This window comes from Carassius carassius, chromosome 24, assembly GCF_963082965.1.
Source record: "Carassius carassius chromosome 24, fCarCar2.1, whole genome shotgun sequence".
Classification (NCBI taxonomy): domain Eukaryota; kingdom Metazoa; phylum Chordata; class Actinopteri; order Cypriniformes; family Cyprinidae; genus Carassius; species Carassius carassius.
This window is the reverse complement of record NC_081778.1, coordinates 16,438,515-16,457,507: the sequence shown is the minus strand read 5'-3', so window position 1 is coordinate 16,457,507 and position 18,993 is coordinate 16,438,515. Positions and strand designations below refer to the sequence as shown.

At 45.6% G+C, this 18,993-nt stretch overlaps 1 protein-coding gene across 1 annotated transcript; it reads right to left on the bottom strand.

Annotated features, from left to right (window-relative positions):
- Positions 1–2,078: 2,078 nt before the first annotated feature.
- LOC132102977 (SH2 domain-containing adapter protein E-like) lies at positions 2,079–16,648 on the bottom strand. The gene is made up of 6 exons (XM_059507741.1): positions 16,013–16,648; positions 10,202–10,325; positions 8,263–8,481; positions 7,839–8,040; positions 3,187–3,306; positions 2,079–3,074 (listed from the first exon to the last, which is right to left on the bottom strand). Exons 1-6 carry the CDS (start codon positions 16,478–16,480, stop codon positions 2,891–2,893), a joined length of 1,317 nt encoding a protein of 438 aa, XP_059363724.1. The 5' UTR covers positions 16,481–16,648; the 3' UTR covers positions 2,079–2,890.
- Between the last annotated feature and the right edge of the window lie 2,345 nt (positions 16,649–18,993).

The following is an 18,993-nucleotide window of genomic DNA, read 5'->3' as shown; positions in this document are numbered from 1 at the left end:
TTTTGTTATTAGTGACACCGTTGGCATGTAAGGGAACTGCAGCCAGCAACCTCGCACTCATTTAATCCATTTTCATTGTATTACACATTGACATTACAGTCCACACACACACACACACACACACACACACACAATAGATGCATAATAATAGATATATACAAATGTATTATATTTAATATAACATTTAATAAGATTAATATATATAAAATAATTAAAACAATAAAATATAGCTATAGCTATATTTCATAGATAGAGAGGCTACAGCTAGTTTATAAATAGATAGACAGATAGATAGCTTTTTTCAATCTGCTTATTCTCTTTTCACCATCACCATGTTAATCCCTTCTAAATACAGTATTTCCTGCTGACATTTTTGTTGTTCTCTTAAACGTCTGCACTCTCCTCCATTCCTCTACTGTTTCCCTGCACAGCCTTCCACTCCTTCCCTTCGTTGTTCTGTCTTTCCTTCTGATGTCATATTCAATGTGCACCTTTGTGTGCTCTCTCTCTCTCTCTCTCTCTCTCTCTCTCTCACACTTTTGTATACTTTTCACCTCCCTCTCTATATATCTGCAGAGCTGGGCTGACAGGGAAGCTACAGTGCTCCAAGTGCTTGGAGTCTCTTGTTGAATTATTTACAGACTGGGTATGTTTAGTATGTGTGATCCCTGGTAAATGGCATTGGTAACGCCATTTCAGTTGAGCTTTTATTTACTTATGCATTAGTTCCATTATATTTAATTTCTAATGTATTTACTATATATTTAATATTATTATGTCATTTTTAAATGCCATGGCAATGTTTAATAAGTGTCAGGAAACACTTAAACCTCTGACGATTCTTAGGGTATGATATCATAACATCCTTTAACTGAATATGAACACTACTCATTAAGTTTGAGGTTGGTAAGGTTTGTAAAAATGTTTTTAAAAGAAGTCTCTTATGCTCACCAATGCCCCATTTAATAATAATAATAATAATAAAAACAGTAAAACAGTAATATTGTCAAACAAATTAAATTTAAAATAACAGTTTTCTATTTTAATATTTTAAAATGTAATTTATTCCTGTAATGGCAAAACTGAATTTTCAGAAATGTTTATTTCAGTCTTCAGTGTCACACGATCCTTCAGAAATCAGTGCAATGTGCTGATTTGGTGCTCAGGAAACAGCTGAAAACTGAGAAAAACCGTGACACTTTCATTACATCAGGATTTTTTGATGAATAGAAAGTTAAAAACAACAACATTTATCTGCAATAGAAATAGGTCTAGTTAACCTGGACCCAGGCAGTTTTAAATGCAGATATTTTTCTTACACAAATGCATCCATTCACTTCAGAAGACCTTTATTAACCCCACAGAGGAGCACTATTATAATGGATGGATGCACTTTACTGCCATTATAAAGCTTGGAAGAGCCAGGACATTTTGTAATACAATTCCGATTGTATTTGAAGAGTTCAGATGCAGATTCCTCTAAGTGCCATTTGAAATTTTCTTCTAAAGTGAGCATTTTTATCAGGCTCTTATGTGTACGTTCAGTAATTTCACTTTAATGGCAATGAATAGTTTCTTTCTTTTCCATTAAAAGTAAAATAACTGATCATAGACATAGAGAATAGCCATTTTAGAAGAACATTTTAGTTGGCTCTTAGGCTTTTGCATTTGAACTCTTCATTTGTCTGAAAGAAGAAATTCATGTACACCTTGGATGGCTTGAGGGTGAGTAATTTATGGGGTAATTTTCATTTCTGGGTGAAATATACTTTTAAGCACAAATAGATCTGTTGTGGTTATGGTATGTTACTTTTCTTCAGGAACTTTTATGTGCGAATTTGGAAGAGACAAAGATTTAACAAATTTAGCATCATCTGCTTTATTTCAGGCTTTGCACAGTCTTACATTGTACAAAGGCAAAATCTTCAGTGAACATGCTTTTTTCCATCACATTTCTAGATTAAACAATAATCAAATTTAGCATCCTTTAAGATTAAAATGGAACCTGTTACCTTTAAACAAAAAGACATACATTACATGTAACTTCATCACCCAGAGAATGATACCACATTCGGTCAGTAAATCCGTTCGACATCCCACTATTCCCAAACTCTAACCAATCAATAGAAAGTTTCATCACGTACAGACAAGAACATTAGCCAATCAATGGCAATGACTCATTTATCTGATGAACGAGCCAGCTTCAATTTGCTGTATTGATCCGAACTAATGATCTAACCCCAGCTATCCAGGAACTGCCAATGTGTGATGAAGTGATTTTATTTTTCTTAGAAGATAAATTAATATGAGAAATCAACTATAATTCTAAACTGAATCTATACTACGGATCCTTAAAAAATAAACTGTGCAGATTGTGGCCACTTAAATTCAGTCACTGTTAAAGGGAGTAAAATTTGTCTCTCCAGGGAAAGTTGCAGTTTGTCACTTCCGCCAGCAGGGGGAGTTTAGGAGCAATTCACTCCTTCAGGCACAAAATTAGATCAGTAACATGATTGGGAATGAACTTGTGAGGCTGCAGTCCCAGCGCGCTCAAACAAGGAATGAGGGAATAATAAAAGAGAAGTCTGCAACAGATACACATTACGTTAACTGTTGCATTTAAACTACAGTTTTTGTCAAATATATTTTCTCCTTTGGTCTTTCTAGTGAGTAAAACCCAGTTTTCAAAGGGGCGAAAGCACATACATAAAATTCCACTTATTCAATTACTCCTTTCCATGGGCATATCTACATACGTACAATAAGACACAGAATTTTAAGCTGTTTTGATGGCATGTGATTGGAAGGCACCACTGTATTGTACATTCATGTTTTTACACCAGAGAACGCTGTGAATATGTAGAAGTTCAGCGTGTGTGTGTGTGTGTGTTTAATGTGTGCGTGGCACAGGGTGCTGTAATGTCATGTGTTCTGCCCCGGTGAAAGGTAGGCGCTGGGTACAGTAGTGGTGCACCACTTCTGGGATGCTTGGGAGCACACAGCTGCTTTTTTCCAGTGTGTAGCCGCATTCTTTTGTCTGCGCTACGATGATATGCACACATCCTTGACTCGTCCTGTTGAGAGAGGGAAATAAGGATCTTATATCATCTACGTCAGCACTTCAGGACTGCTAACTAACTCATTTCGTGTTCTCTTGATTTCAGAGATACACAAGCATGCACTTACTTGAGGGCGATGGAGTATTTGCTGGTAGCTGATTCGCTGTCTCGCACCAGAAAGCTGGCCTCCCTACAGTGCTGCAGCTGAGCCTCCGCCTCCTGACGACTCACACTGCCATGATACCAGCTAGAGAGAGAGACAGAGACGGGAAAAGGGAGGAGATTTTCAATTCTACACAGTACAATTATGTAATAAGATTACAGAAGGTATAAAATGTATAAGAAGAGAATTAGGACGCATTGAGAAAGTTGAACAACTGTACAAAATTTTTTAGTGTTAAAGCAACATTTTCAAACTAAAACTCATAACTCATAACTCATATTATTTCATAATAAAAATGAAAATGTATGACTTTATTTGGAATTTGGAAAAATGTCTCATTGTTTTTGTCCATAAAGTGAAAGGACAATGGGGTCCAGTGTTGTTGAGGACCCCACTAACTTTCACTGAATGGACAAAAACTATTTTCAGAATATCTTCAGTTTTCCACAGAAAAAAGAAATTCATACATGTTTGAAATGACACAAGGGTTGGAAAATGATGACCAAATATTTACTTTTGAGTATGCAAGACTTAATAATAATAATAATAATAATAATAATAACAAATACAATTGTATAATAAACTTAATAACGAACCCCTCCTTGAACTGCCACCTTAACGTGGTGGAGGGGTTTGAGTACCCGAATGACCCTAGGAGCTATGTTGTCCGGGGCTATATGCCCCTGGTAGGGTCTCCCAAGGCAAACAGGTCCTAGGCGACGGGTCAGACTAAGAGCGGTTCAGAACCCCCTTATGAGAAGACTAAATCTAAGGACCGTGACGTCGCCCGGTATGGCGCAGCCGGGGCCCCACCCTGGAGCCAGGCCCGGGGTTGGGGCTCGTATGCGAGCGCCTGGTGGCCGGGCCTCTCCCCACGGGGTCCGGCCGGGCTCAGCCCGAAGGAGCGACGTGGGGCCACCTTCCCGTGGGCTCACCACCTACAGGAGGGACCGTAAGGGGCCGGTGCTTAGACAATCGGGCGGCAGTCGAAGGCGGGGGCCTCGACAGCCCGATCCCTGGACACGGAAACTAGCTCTAGGGACGTGGAACGTCACCTCACTGGCGGGGAAGGAGCCCGAGATTGTGCGTGAGGTTGATAGGTTCCGACTAGCGATAGTCGGGCTCACCTCTACGCACAGCTTGGGCTCTGGAACCACACTCCTCGAGAGAGGATGGACTCTTCACCACTCTGGAGTTGCCCATGGTGAGAGGCGGCGGGCTGGTGTGGGTTTGCTTATAGCCCCCCAGCTCAGCTGCCATGTGTTGGAGTTTACCCCGGTGAACGAGAGGGTCGCTTCCCTGCGCCTTCGGGTCGGGGATAGGTCTCTCACTGTCGTTTGTGCCTACGGGCCGAACGGCAGTGCAGAGTACCCGGCCTTCTTGGAGTCTCTGGGAGGGGTGCTGGAAAGTGCTCCGACTGGGGACTCCGTCATTTTACTGGGGGACTTCAACGCCCACGTGGGCAACGACAGTGACACCTGGAGGGGCGTGATTGGGAGGAACGGCCCCCCTGATCTGAACCCGAGCGGTGTTCAGTTATTGGACTTCTGTGCTAGTTACAGCTTGTCCATAACGAACACCATGTTCAAGCATAAGGGTGTCCATCAGTACACGTGGCACCAGGACACCCTAGGCCGTAGGTCGATGATCGACTTTGTGGTCGTTTCATCCGACCTCCGGCCGTATGTCTTGGACACTCGGGTGAAGAGAGGGGCGGAGCTGTCAACCGATCACCACCTGGTGGTGAGTTGGATCCGATGGCGGGGGAGGAAGCTGGACAGACTCGACAGACCCAAACGTACTGTGAGGGTCTGCTGGGAACGTTTGGCCGAGTCTCCTGTCAGAAAGATCTTCAACTCCCACCTCCGGCAGAGCTTCGACCGGATCCCGAGGGAGGCTGGAGATATTGAGTCCGAGTGGACCATGTTCTCCACCTCCATTGTCGAAGCGGCCGCTCGGAGCTGTGGCCGTAAGGTTTCCGGTGCCTGTCGAGGTGGCAATCCCCGAACCCGGTGGTGGACACCGGAAGTAAGGGATGCCGTCAAGCTGAAGAAGGAGTCCTATCGGGCCTGGTTGGCTTGTGGGACTCCTGAGGCAGCTGACAGGTACCGGCAGGCCAAGCGGACTACAGCCCGGGTGGTTGTGGAGGCAAAAACTCGGGCCTGGGAGGAGTTCGGTGAGGCCATGGAGAAGGACTATCGGTCAGCCTCGAAGAGATTCTGGCAAACCGTCCGGCGCCTCAGGAGAGGGAAGCAGTGCCCTACCAACGCTGTTTACAGTAGAGGTGGGGAGCTGTTGACCTCAACTGGGGATGTCGTTGGACGGTGGAAGGAATACTTCGAGGATCTCCTCAATCCCGCTGTCACGTCTTCCATTGAGGAAGCAGAGGCTGAGGGCTCAGATGTGGACTCGTCCATCACCCAAGCTGAAGTCACCGAGGTAGTCAAGAAACTCCTCGGTGGCAAGGCACCAGGGGTGGATGAGATCCGCCCTGAGTACCTCAAGTCTCTGGATGTTGTGGGGCTATCTTGGCTGACACGCCTCTGCAGCATCGCGTGGCAGTCGGGGACGGTGCCTCTGGGATGGCAGACCGGGGTGGTGGTCCCTCTTTTTAAGAAGGGGGACCGGAGGGTGTGTTCCAACTACAGGGGGATCACACTCCTCAGCCTCCCTGGGAAAGTCTATGCCAGGGTACTGGAGAGGAGAATCCGGCCGATAGTAGAACCTCGGATTCAGGAGGAACAGTGTGGTTTTCATCCAGGCCGTGGAACACTGGACCAGCTCTATACCCTCTACAGGGTGCTGGAGGGTTCATGGGAGTTTGCCCAACCAGTCCACATGTGCTTTGTGGATTTGGAGAAGGCATTCGACTGTGTCCCTCGCGGCGGCCTGTGGAGGGTGCTCCGGGAGTATGGGGTCCGGGGCCCTTTGCTAAGGGCTATCCGGTCCCTGTACGACTGGAGCAGGAGCTTGGTTCGTATTGCCAGCAGTAAGTCAGACTTGTTCCCGGTGCGTGTTGGACTCCGGCAGGGCTGCCCTTTGTCGCCGGTTCTGTTCATGATTTTTATGGACAGAATTTCTAGGCGCAGCCAGGGGCCGGAGGGGGTCAGGTTTGGTGACAACACGATTTCGTCTCTGCTCTTTGCGGATGATGTTGTCGTGTTGGCCTCATCAAGCCAGGACCTTCAGCATGCACTGGGACGGTTTGCAGCCGAGTGTGAAGCAGCTGGGATGAGAATCAGCACCTCCAAATCCGAGGCCATGGTCCTCAGTCGGAAAAGGGTGGCTTGCCCACTTCAGGTTGGTGGAGAGTTCCTGCCTCAAGTGGAGGAGTTTAAGTATCTTGGGGTCTTGTTCACGAGTGAGGGAAGGATGGAACGGGAGATTGACAGACGGATCGGTGCAGCTTCTGCAGTAATGCGGTCGATGTACCGGTCTGTCGTGGTGAAGAAAGAGCTGAGCCGCAAGGCAAAGCTCTCGATTTACCGGTCAATCTACGTTCCTACTCTCACCTATGGTCATGAGCTTTGGGTCATGACCGAAAGGACAAGATCCCGGATACAGGCGGCCGAAATGAGCTTTCTCCGCAGGGTGGCTGGGCGATCCCTTAGAGATAGGGTGAGAAGCTCAGTCACCCTGGAGGAGCTCAGAGTAGAGCCGCTGCTCCTCCACATCGAGAGGGGTCAGCTGAGGTGGCTCGGGCATCTGTTCCGGATGCCTCCTGGACGCCTTCCCGGGAAGGTGTTCCGGGCGCGTCCCACTGGGAGGAGACCCCGGGGAAGACCTAGGACACGCTGGAGAGACTATGTCTCCCGGCTGGCCTGGGAACGCCTCGGTGTCCCCCCAGAAGAGCTGGAGGAAGTGTCTAGGGAGAGGGAAGTCTGGGGTTCTCTGCTTAGACTGCTGCCCCCGCGACCCGGCCCCGGATAAGCGGAAGAAGATGGATGGATGGACTTAATAACGAAAATTTGGGCCCTTTGTGTTTAAATTTTGTAGTGTATCAAAAGTTTGGAATCACTGAAAGATGTTAAGGCTCACCCAGGCTGCAATTATTTGATCAAAAATACAATTAAAAACTGTTATATTGTGAAATATCATTTAAAAATGTTTTTTTTTTCTGTAATGGCACAACTGAATTTTCAGCAGCCGTTACTCCAGTCTTCAGAGTCACGTGATTCTTTAGAAATCATTTTAAAATATAAAAAAAATATCTGAATTAATTATTCCAAACCGAATATAAAATAAAATATATGCAAAACCAAGTATTACTTCTTACAGAATTGTATATAAATTATTAAAAATATACTACAAAATAAAAACATAAAGTGTGCAAATTTTTGTTATAACAATGTTATTGTGCAAATTCACAAAGTGTTGACCTTCTTCCTGAAGATATAGAGTTCCAGACATGTAAGTAAGGTTAAGATGACCTTTATTATGAGTTCTAATATAATCAGTAGCTAGGTGGTCATGTTCTATGTCATACCTGTTAATATACTGTGTATTTTAGCACACAAAATCTCATTACAGGTTTATTTTCATCATTTTACTCTTTGAGTTTCAGGTAACCCACATAAAATCTCCACATTTCATGACACAGACACACACACACACACCTCTGTTTCTCCAAGGGCAGGGTGGGATCAACTATTGGTGTCTCACTGTCTGGGATGATGCTGGGAGATGAAGGGGAAGTCGGGGACGGGGGATTCGGTCGAAGAGTTTTAGGGGTCCAGCTCTTATGTCTCAGTGTCTGCTGTTTTACAGTAGGAGAACCTGAATCTTCCTTGGACATGCGCTCTATTCCATCAAACTGAGCTGTACACAGAAAGAAACATCAACCACCAGCATAGTTTTTATTATGGCATCTGCCAGTAATGATCCTTCACTGCTATCCCAAATGTTTCGAACAACTGCTACATCATAACTTCCTTAATAACATGAACTAACTTTTAAATGACTTTAATAGTTTTCCTCATTATGCTATGTCTATGTATAGGTAATGCTAAATAAAGAAGATGCTTTTAATATTGTTGTTACCTGACAGTGCCCTAACAATCTGCTCCTTCTTCCACTCCCAGGGCAGCTCATACTCTGCTGGTGGTCTGGGGTCAGATTCAGGTCGGGTCAAAGGAATTCCCTCCAGAACATCCTCATATGGTACATCATAGATCTGAGGAGGTCCAGACCCCTCACTTTCTCCCCCATTCAACACTACACACACTTTCAGCAAGTCCTTCGAGCCTCGTCGGCGAATCTCTGCATAAGGACATAAATTTACATGTTTGATCAGAACTCTTTCCAGAAAAGATTTCACGGGATAATTACAGTAATAGAAAGTTATTTGTAGAACATCGCACTAGTAAACTAGTTATTCTTAGGCTGTGATTATTTTGCGGTCTCACGTCTCAAAATATGCAGATTTCTGTTAGTCAATACAAATTTGCATGACAAACTTGAACCTGCTGTGAAATCCGTGCGGTGAAAACTTACAGCCTCATGTGAAATTCCAGATCGTGTGGATTCCTATTGACTAGATTTTGCAAAATATTTGCAGAACAACAGTAAATGTGACTGCACCTATAGTCTCACATTTATCAAGCGTCCACACATTCTTACACTTACAAACCATAATATAACACATTCTGTTATGGACCTTGCATTTGAGAAGCCAACCACTGCCCACATTTTCCAAATGTTTCATTAAGTTGGACTGAATTAGTCACTCTCATTTCACTGTAAGTGGAAAAGGATGGCCCTAGAAATCCCTACCTACTGTAATATGCACATCCAGATGCTTCATTTACAAGTAAATAGCCTGTATGCTAAATATGCAAAACAAGCTGTCAGCATCAATGAGTTCCCTCTCTTTCACTCTCTCACCTTTTTCTAATCCAATGTGTTAAATATTGCAATATTTGTTAAATAAGTATTTTATGTACTTAATAGTAATTGCAAAGTTGTTAGAGCTAATGGTACTGATGTCACTCACTTAATACACCAAGTGAATTTTCTCCTACATCTGTTTGACACTTTGCTAATAAATCACTGTATAACTGTTAAAAGAGTAGCAAGATAGAAGTTTATTCTATTCTTTTCTATTCTATTCTAATCCCCTTAAAAAAGAGTGATACCACAGAAAATAATGACTAAGTCAAAGCGGAATCCGTAGTATACCAACAAATACCAAGACAAATCATAAGTTTAGGTTCTAAGATTAGATTTTACATTTAGACTGAAATTAAATTGTTTAATTTGTTTTTATCTGAAAAAGAGAAAAACAAAACATTATTACACAACACAAAACATAGATATCTTGTATATAGACTTTTTAAAGAAAGTATATATATATATAAAATATAAAAAGTATATAAAAAATAGCATTTTCTACCATTCTCACCCATAATTGCATAACACTGCATTTTTAGTTTAGTACATTTTACTTTCATCTTAAAATCCATGTATGTATGCATCAATTCATTCTTCAAGATTTAAAGTTCAGCATCAACAAAACATTGCCCAGAGCTCCATCATTCTCCCTTCACTCACTGTTTCTTTGCTGTCATTTTGTGTCTGGCCTATTGTGTGAGAAAACAATGGTAATATCAGAGGAAAGTCAGACCGAGTCTGTGATTGGCTGGCTTAGCCGACCACTTCCTGAGTTCTGGGAAGTGATTGGGGGAGTGAGGAGTGCTGTGGGGGGGGGGGTCTTTCTCACATAGCCAGGCATACTGGGGGGACGGCAGGGGTCAACTTCCTGTCCATAGAATGGGGCAAAGGAAACACAGACAGGAAACAGGAAGCAGAAAGAGGAAACTGCACCCATTGTCCCAGCACAACACTGTCACCGTGGAAACCACCAAAGAGGGGAGAGAGGGAGTCGTGATTTTTCATACCCTTTAAATCCCTGAAAATCTACTGCGTATGGGAAATTTTTTAGATGAATAAAGAGAAGTAAACAAGAGAAGAGGTGGTGTACCTGTAATAATGAGCTGGGCATCATAAGGCTCCATGTAGCCATCATTCTCTCCTTCTCTTTCAGCCTCTCTCTGTTCCCTCGTTTTCTCAGCATCATATGGGACAGCATAATCCTCCAGGATGATCTATTATGAGTGAGAAGAAAAGAAGAATAGAAAGAGATATCAGTGATTTGTGTTCACGTCTACACCCTCAAGAGGACAGAGATATTCGGAGTTTGTCACAGTGTCTGGGTTGTGTTCCCTGGGTTTCCAGTAGGTGTCCTCAGTTCCCACAGTGTTTATCATTTATCACTTCCTGTCTCCTTATTTGGTCACCTTCCTCCTTGTTTAGTTAATTGATTGTTCCCCACCTGTCTCCTGTTTCCCCATCATCCTTTTGTGTATTTATACCTGGTCTGTCTGAGTCTTAGTCACGGAGTCCTTGTTTAATGTTGAGGTTATTTCATGTCTGTCATCTTGCCTTGCCTTGCCTTGCCTTGCCTTGCCTTGCCTTGCCTTGCCTTGCCTTGCCTTGCCTTGCCTTGCCTTGCCTTGCCTTGCCTTGCCTTGCCTTGCCTTCATGTCTTGTATGTTTGGATATTCTGGTTTTGACCCTGCCTGGACTGTTTACCCCTCTGGATTACCCTTTGAATAAATATCATACCCGCACTTGGTTTTCTCTCCTGTGTTCTCTGTAACACCGATCGTGACAGAAGGACTCCGTCACTGCAAGAGCCAGCGGTATGTCGGCTTATGTCTCCTCCCCAGCCACAGTGCGGGAGAGGAGTGGATTTGAAGGAACTCGCCTGGTGGTTTTCCGGGGAACCAGAGGAGGTCGCCGAGGAGGGAGGGGTCGAGAGGATACTCAGCACCGCTCTCAACCAGGGCCGCCCTTCGACCCAGGGCTCGTGTGGGATGGATTAGAGCCACCGTCTCACCATGGCGGACGGAGAGGAGAGAGGAAGCGCACGTCCGCCACAGTGGCGTCACTGCCCATGATGGCCGCTAGTCCAGCGCCACGAGGCAGGATGGACGCCAACACAGCACCACAACCCAAGGCAATCACGAGTCCAGCGTCACGGTGCAAGATGGCCGCCAGCTCAGCGCCAACGCCCAAAAGGGCCGCTGACTCATTCTTGGACTATTTCGCTACGCTGTCCAAGATCCTAGAGATTCCCAAGAAGGTTGACGTCATGGCTGCTGAGCCAGCGCCACAGCACAAGATGGCTGCCAGCCCAGAGCCACAGCACAAGATGGCTGCCAGCCCAGAGCCACAGCACAAGATGGCCGCCAGCCCAGCGCCACAGCACAATTTGGCCGCCAGCCCAGCGCCACAGCACAAGATGGCTGCCAGCCCAGCGCCACAGCACAAGATGGCCGCCAGCCCAGCGCCACAGCACAAGATGGCCGCCAGCTTGCAACCACAGCACAAGATGGCCGACTCAACGCCTGAGTCTCCAGACAAGGTGTCACCGACTCGCCAAAATAGAGGGCGGAGGAGGAGGAGACAGGCGTCTACCATTCCTCAAAGCCCAGAGGACGTTCCCGAGGCGGTGCCCGATGCTGTTCCGGAGGCCGAGGCGGTGCCCGATGCTGTTCCGGAGGCCGAGGCGGTGCCTGATGCTGTTCCGGAGGCCGAGGCGGTGCCCGATGCTGTTCCGGAGGCCGAGGCGGTGCACGATGCTGTTCCGGAGGCCGAGGCGGTGCCCGATGCTGTTCCGGAGGCCGAGGCGGTGCCCGATGCCGAGGCGGTGCCCGATGCCGAGGCAGTGCCCGATGCTGTTCCGGAGGCCGAGGCGGGGCCCGATGCTGTTCCGGAGGCCGAGGCGGGGCCCGATGCTGTTCCGGAGGCCGAGGCGGTGCCCGATGCTGTTCCGGAGGCCGAGGCGGTGCCCGATGCTGTTCCGGAGGCCGAGGCGGTGCCCGATGCTGTTCCGGAGGCCGAGGCGGTGCCCGATGCTGTTCCGGAGGCCGAGGCGGGGCCCGATGCTGTTCCGGAGGCCGAGGCGGTGCCCGATGCTGTTCCGGAGGCCGAGGCGGTGCCCGATGCTGTTCCGGAGGCCGAGGCGGTGCCCGATGCTGTTCCGGAGGCCGAGGCGGTGCCCGATGCTGTTCCGGAGGCCGAGGCGGTGCCCGATGCTGTTCCGGAGGCCGAGGCGGTGCCCGATGCTGTTCCGGAGGCCGAGGCGGTGCCCGATGCCGAGGCGGTGCCCGATGCTGTTCCGGAGGCCGAGGCGGTGCCCGATGCCGAGGCGGTGCCCGATGCTATTCCGGAGGCCGAGGCGGTGCCTGATGCCGAGGCGGTGCCCGATGCTGTTCCGGAGGCCGAGGCGGGGCCCGATGCTGTTCCGGAGGCCGAGGCGGGGCCCGATGCTGTTCCGGAGGCCGAGGCGGGGCCCGATGCCGAGGCGGTGCCCGATGCTGTTCCGGAGGCCGAGGCGGTGCCCGATGCCGAGGTGGAGGCCATTCCCGATGCGGTGTCCGAGGCCGCTCCCGATGCGGTGCCCGAGACTGCTCCCGAGGCCGTGACCGAGGCAGTGCCCGAGTCCGTTCCAGAGGCGGTGCCCGAAGCCGAGGCGTCTCAAGTCTCCACAGGCAGTCCAGAGTCGAGTCAGGTTCCAGTTGACCCTCCAGAGGCGAGTCAGGGGCCAGTGAACTCTCCAGAGTCGAGTCAGGTGCCAGTGACCTCTCCAGAGTCAGGGCCAGTCACCGCTGGTCCTCCGGAGTCAGGGCCAGTCACCGCTGGTCCTCCGGAGTCAGGGCCAGTCACCGCTGGTCCTCCGGAGTCAGGGCCAGTCACCGCTGGTCCTCCGGAGTCAGGGCCAGTCACCGATGACCTTCTGGAGTCAGGGCCAGTCACCGATGACCTTCCGGAGTCAGGGCCAGTCACCGATGACCTTCCGGAGTCAGGGCCAGTCACCGATGACCTTCCGGAGTCAGGGCCAGTCACCGTTGAACTTTCAGAGTCAAGTCAAGTCACTGGGTGGTCTGCTGCTCCGCCCTGTTGGACTCCGGCATCGACCACAGGGGCGTGGTGGTCATCTGCTCCACCCTGGAGGACTCTGGCCTTGACCACAAGGGTGTGGTGGTCTTCTGCTCCGCCCTGGGGGGCTTCCGCTCTGACCACACGGACGTGGTGGTCTTCTGCTCCGCCCTGGGGGGCTTCCGCTCTGACCACACGGACGTGGTGGTCTTCTGCTCCGCCCTGGGGGGCTTCCACTCTGACCACACGGACGTGGTGGTCTTCCGTTCCGCCCTGGGGGGCGTTTGCCCTGACTACACAGACGTGGTGGTCTTCCGCTCCGCCCTGGAGGACTCTGGCCTTGACCACAAGGGTGTGGTGGTCTTCTGCTCCGCCCTGGGGGGCTTCATGTTGTTTTTTTTTCCTTTTGTTTTTGTGTTAATGTCGGTCCCTGTTCCTTTCTGTTAGTCTGGCCCTCCGTCCCTCCCCCTGAGCCTCCACCTGTCCGCCTCCCTCCTGGTCTCTGTTTTGTGTCTGTCTTGGAGCGTCTGGGAGCCGCTCCTTAGAAAGGGGGTACTGTCACAGTGTCTGGGTTGTGTTCCCTGGGTTTCCAGAAGGTGTCCTCAGTTCCCACAGTGTTTATCATTTATCACTTCCTGTCTCCTTATTTGGTCACCTTCCTCCTTGTTTAGTTAATTGATTGTTCCCCACCTGTCTCCTGTTTCCCCATCATCCTTTTGTGTATTTATACCTGGTCTGTCTGAGTCTTAGTCACGGAGTCCTTGTTTAATGTTGAGGTTATTTCATGTCTGTCATCTTGCCTTGCCTTGCCTTGCCTTGCCTTGCCTTGCCTTGCCTTGCCTTGTCTTCATGTCTTGTATGTTTGGATATTCTGGTTTTGACCCTGCCTGGACTGTTTACCCCTCTGGATTACCCTTTGAATAAATATCATACCCGCACTTGGTTCTCTCTCCTGTGTTCTCTGTAACACCGATCGTGACAGAGTTAGGTAAAAGTTTAGCTCAATCAAAAGCATTAGTGGCGTAGTGTTTATAAGCACAAAAAATATTTTGACTTGTCCCTCATTTCTTAAAAGACAAGGATGCAGAAATTGAGGTTTAAGTGAGGCACTTACAATATAGGTAAATAGGACCAATTTCTAGAGAATTTAAAAGCAGAAATGTGTAGCTAAAAATGTTTGTAAAAGCACTTATTTGAATTCTTCTGTTGAAACTTGTTTATTATTTGAGCTGTAAATTTGTTCTCTTAATTTTTATGGCGGTTTCATGGTTTGGGTATTGTGTTGTCATTGTAACAAAGTATAAAATTGCATATTACTACACAGAAAAGGTTAGTTAGCAATGTTTTACATTAAAAGAATGTTAACATGCTTGAGACTACACTACTGAAACAGTGAGTAACAATATAAGTATTTTAATGTTATGGATCAGCCCTATTCCATTGTACATGCCTCATATATATATATATATATATATATATTAGAAAAAGGAGGAACAAGTTTAAATTAATGTGCTAATAAATGTTGTCTTATCAATGTAACATTAAATTACATATCAAAGTAATCAGTGTCATGCCAAAAGTGCTATTGATTTAGCTTGACTTTATATGAACTTACAATATTCTGTAAATAATATGGTACAAATGGTCACAAGTGGAGGTTCTACAATCAACTACTTCAGAAATAGTGCAGAGCCAGCTAAAAAGAGCATTTAGTCAAAACCTGGAGTTAAATTTCATCTGGGCGGAATTATTTATTCTATCTCATAGCTGAAGAGTGTTCCTCTGAAGAGTGCTTATTCTCCAGCCCATATTTCCCCTTTCTTTCTCTGATTCTCCCTCTGGACATAATAATATGTGTGTGTGTGACCTCACGAGATTCTGATTTCTGTGCTATTATGTTCAAAGTGTATGTAGCTGGAGGGGTTGGTAAATGGGAGAAGATACAGTCTGTGTATCAGGTGACATTATTCTTCAAACACTGCCTTCACTAGGGACTGGAAAAATGGGATGGAGCCATTGTGTTGTGTATACATTGTATTCTTTGCATATTTGTGAGCAAGGGTGTGTGTGTATGCAAACACAAAAGTGTGTTTCCCACAAAGACAGAGTGAAGACTAGGAAAAGAGACCGGAAGAGAGGAAAGGAAAAAGGCTCTCATTGTGTTTGTTGCTTTTCAGCTTGTCTGGTTATAATACAGCAGTTCGTTGAAAAGGGAATATAAGGAGATCAAATTAAATGTGGGGAGGGACCAAAAAAAAGATACGAAAGAGAGAAGATGAGAGCTGAGGGAGGGGAGAAGAAGATATTAAAGAACTGGAAGGGAGATATTAATCTCAATTTTCAAAACAAAAACATTTGTCTGGCTCTCACAGTCAACAGGATGACTGGGAAAACTGGAGTATAAAGAACACCAGTCTCTGGGGCCTACTTTATCACTCAGATCAGGGCTGTTCTTCCTTTATCTCTGCTGAAAAAACCCATCCTAAACCAACCTAAAATGCTGGTATTAGTTGGTTTGAGCTGGTCTTATTTCAGGTCATTAGCAAGTAGACCAGCATTTAAGTTAAAAGAACAATAAAAGAACCATTAAAAAAACTTAAAAGACCCATTTGCCCCCATAAGTGTGAAGAACATTTTTAAAAATCTAAACCTTTTTCATCTATAGAGATGAAAAGGTTCTATGGATGTTTGAGGTTCTTCATGGAACCATAAATTCCAATAAAGAACCTTAAAAGTAAAGGAGGTTAGTGTTTTTTTTTCAGAGATTAATTTGCACATTTAGAAAAAATGTACATGATGTAATTCTGATTATTTATATTTTATGGTGTTGCCCCATTCTCAAACTTACCGTTTCTGTCCTGATTGGTGACTTGGCCCTCTCGCTGTCTGGAGATGATCCTCCTGCACTGGATTTTGGATCATTAACCTTGATCATTCTGCTCGTGTACGCGTCAGCGAGACTGGTGGTCCGCAGGGTGCGATGGTCTTCAAACCCCTCCATTTTGGTGTTCTTCTTACTTTTTCCAGGGATCAGAATTTCCCATATCTTCCCGTCTTTTATCGAGCCGGTGCTGGAGTGGTTCCGTCCCAGCTCGATGGCCGAGTTTTTACGATTTCTCCCGTGGAGCAGCGAACCCACACCACCACCACTGCCCCCGTTTTCCGCTCCAGAATTTTTACGCAGACTCCCTTTCGAACCAGTACTGACCGTCAGAACCGGTTTGGGACGGGACTGAGTTCCCGATTCCGAAGCAGAACGGATCCGGTCGGATCCAGTCTTCAAACTCGTTGGAAAATCTTTAAACCACTTCGCCATGGTGAATATGAACAGGTGTCGGCGCCACTCTCCATACACACGCGCAACTCTTTCAGGAAACTAATCTGCTTCTAAAATACCACTGACTATGGCCCTAAATGATTTGGATTATTTTATTTTTTGCCTACTTAACGACACTTTAACGCGCAGTTCTTTTAAAACAAGTATATTAATGTTACTTTACTTATTTATTAAAACAAAATATTTTTGAATCCATTGATTTTAATCAATACTTTGGCAAATTTTACAAATCTGTCAAATTGATTTAGGGAAAGGTTCCGAATATTAAAATTCCTTTTATGCAGACTAATCTGGTTTACAGAATTTATCCCATTCGTATTTCTTTTCAGGAAACTTCTTTCACACTCAACTATAGGCTATACTACGATTCTTTACATTGGAATAATATTTCTTGCTTTTGTTTGCTCCCAGTTATTCCCGCATGATAAAAAGGAGTCTCTGAAGGGCATAAACGCGGAAAAATTTAAAGTTTTTCTTAGCTCTCGCTGAAGATCCCATTCCCGGTATATCCACTCCAAGCGACAGTCTAAATGAAGTGAAGAGGATGTTCGTGTACGTGCGTTTGTGCCGCAGCTGATATTGGGGGTGGATTCTGTGCCTCTGCAGGCAGCTACTGTTCTCCTAAATGGGAATTTTTCCGCCACCTGTAGATGCAAACCTACCGCTCACTTAATGCTCTGGTGCTCAGCAAATATATTTTGGGCTTTATCAGAACGTTTACATTTACTTGACACACTGTTTACTCCAGTGGGTAGACTATTTTACTCATTGAAGGTCAATTTCTGCGAAAGTCTTGGATAGGCCTACTACCTAAATAATCAACTATAGCCTATAGCCTACCTAATAAACAACTAGTCTATTTTACATTTCCATTGTTGTACAGGGAACAGTGTTGGGGAGTAACTAGTTACATGTAACGGCGTTACGTAATTTAATTACAAAAAAAATGTAACAGTAATCAGTTACAGTTACTAAGAAAAAATGAGTAATTAAATTACAGTTACTTATGAAAATTGTAACGATTACAAAGAGGATTACATTTGAATATTTACACACATCCACATACAGCTTACTTATTTACACACATCCACATACTAAGACATATGGCCCATAATCTCCGAGACGCGGAAAACACATTCGTAGGATCCAGTCATAAAAATGTAATTCAGCCTATAACGCGGACGCAATATGCCACATTTTGGACGAATAAATCAAAAGTAGGTCAGTACACTTGAATCACAACCCGATATGGACTGATGTCTGTAAATATTAAGCCGCAAAAAGACTGAATATGAATCCTGCACATTCTGCGTGTCTGTGGAAATCAGGCGCTGACTGGACATCGTGAGAACCGGGACTATTCCCGGTGGCCTGGCAGACGATTTGGCCTTCTACTTTAATATTGTTATTGTATAATTGCAGGCCGAATATACTAAAGCGATTATTTCCGAATCCGCCATTCGATAATTAAATCTCTAATAAATCATGAATCGGTTAGTCGTGACTGGCAATGGTTGGGCTCGCGCGCTCTCCGCGCCTCCGCCGAACGGTTTGGATCAGACTCCGAGTAATCAATGCGAGAGAGAGAGACCGGAGTGAACTGTGTAAGCGCACAGCTGGAGCAGAGAAGCGACACTTCTGTTCAGGGTTTCAGGTGCAGGTCAGTTTCATCTGTAAAGATGCTAATGTAGTTTTGTCTTTGTTTACTTAGTCAAGCAGCAGCAGCACATTGCTCGCAATCACTCAAAATACTGTATAAACGACGTCATTATTATCTTTTGTAATGTTACAGTAGTAAGTTAGCAGACAAATCATCATATTTTATCATAGGTTTAGGGGGAGCTAGTGGATACAAAAACACAACCCTTAGGAAAATTAATGTAGCCTATGGTATGGCACTAACCGTGGTTTAACTATGGAATTTGTAGTAAAAATAAATACAAGTGGTAATTCATTTGCCAAAAAAACAAAATTGCACTTACAAAACATGGTAAAAGTCAAATAAAAATCTTCAGTATTAAAGTCATGAGAGAGATGGATGGATCATGGAAGTGAATGTGCAGTTCAGGAGAGAACTCTTGATTACGTTGCAAGTCCCCCAACCTAAGGATTCAAATCTTTTTCATGTCAGGTCCAAAAAAATAATAATAGGGTTGTCCATGTTTCAGAATGGGTTGTGGGTGTATGAGTGTGAGATTTCCCAGCCTATTTTTTTTTCCCAGTCCGCCCCTCATGGAAATTAATCTCTAGAACAGTCACTTCATGAGCATTTTTTACTTATTTTGAGAAACTATCATCATATCATATACAAAGAGACAGCAGTGTTTCAAAAAGACACCAATGTTTCAGGAGTAGTACACAAAATAGGACACATGCTTATTAGATAACCGTATTTGAGTTGATGTATATGCTTTTATTTTTTTATTAACTATTTTTCCCCAAACCATTGTTAAATGCAGTTAGATGCCTGTAGTTATGCAAAGATTTGGTTT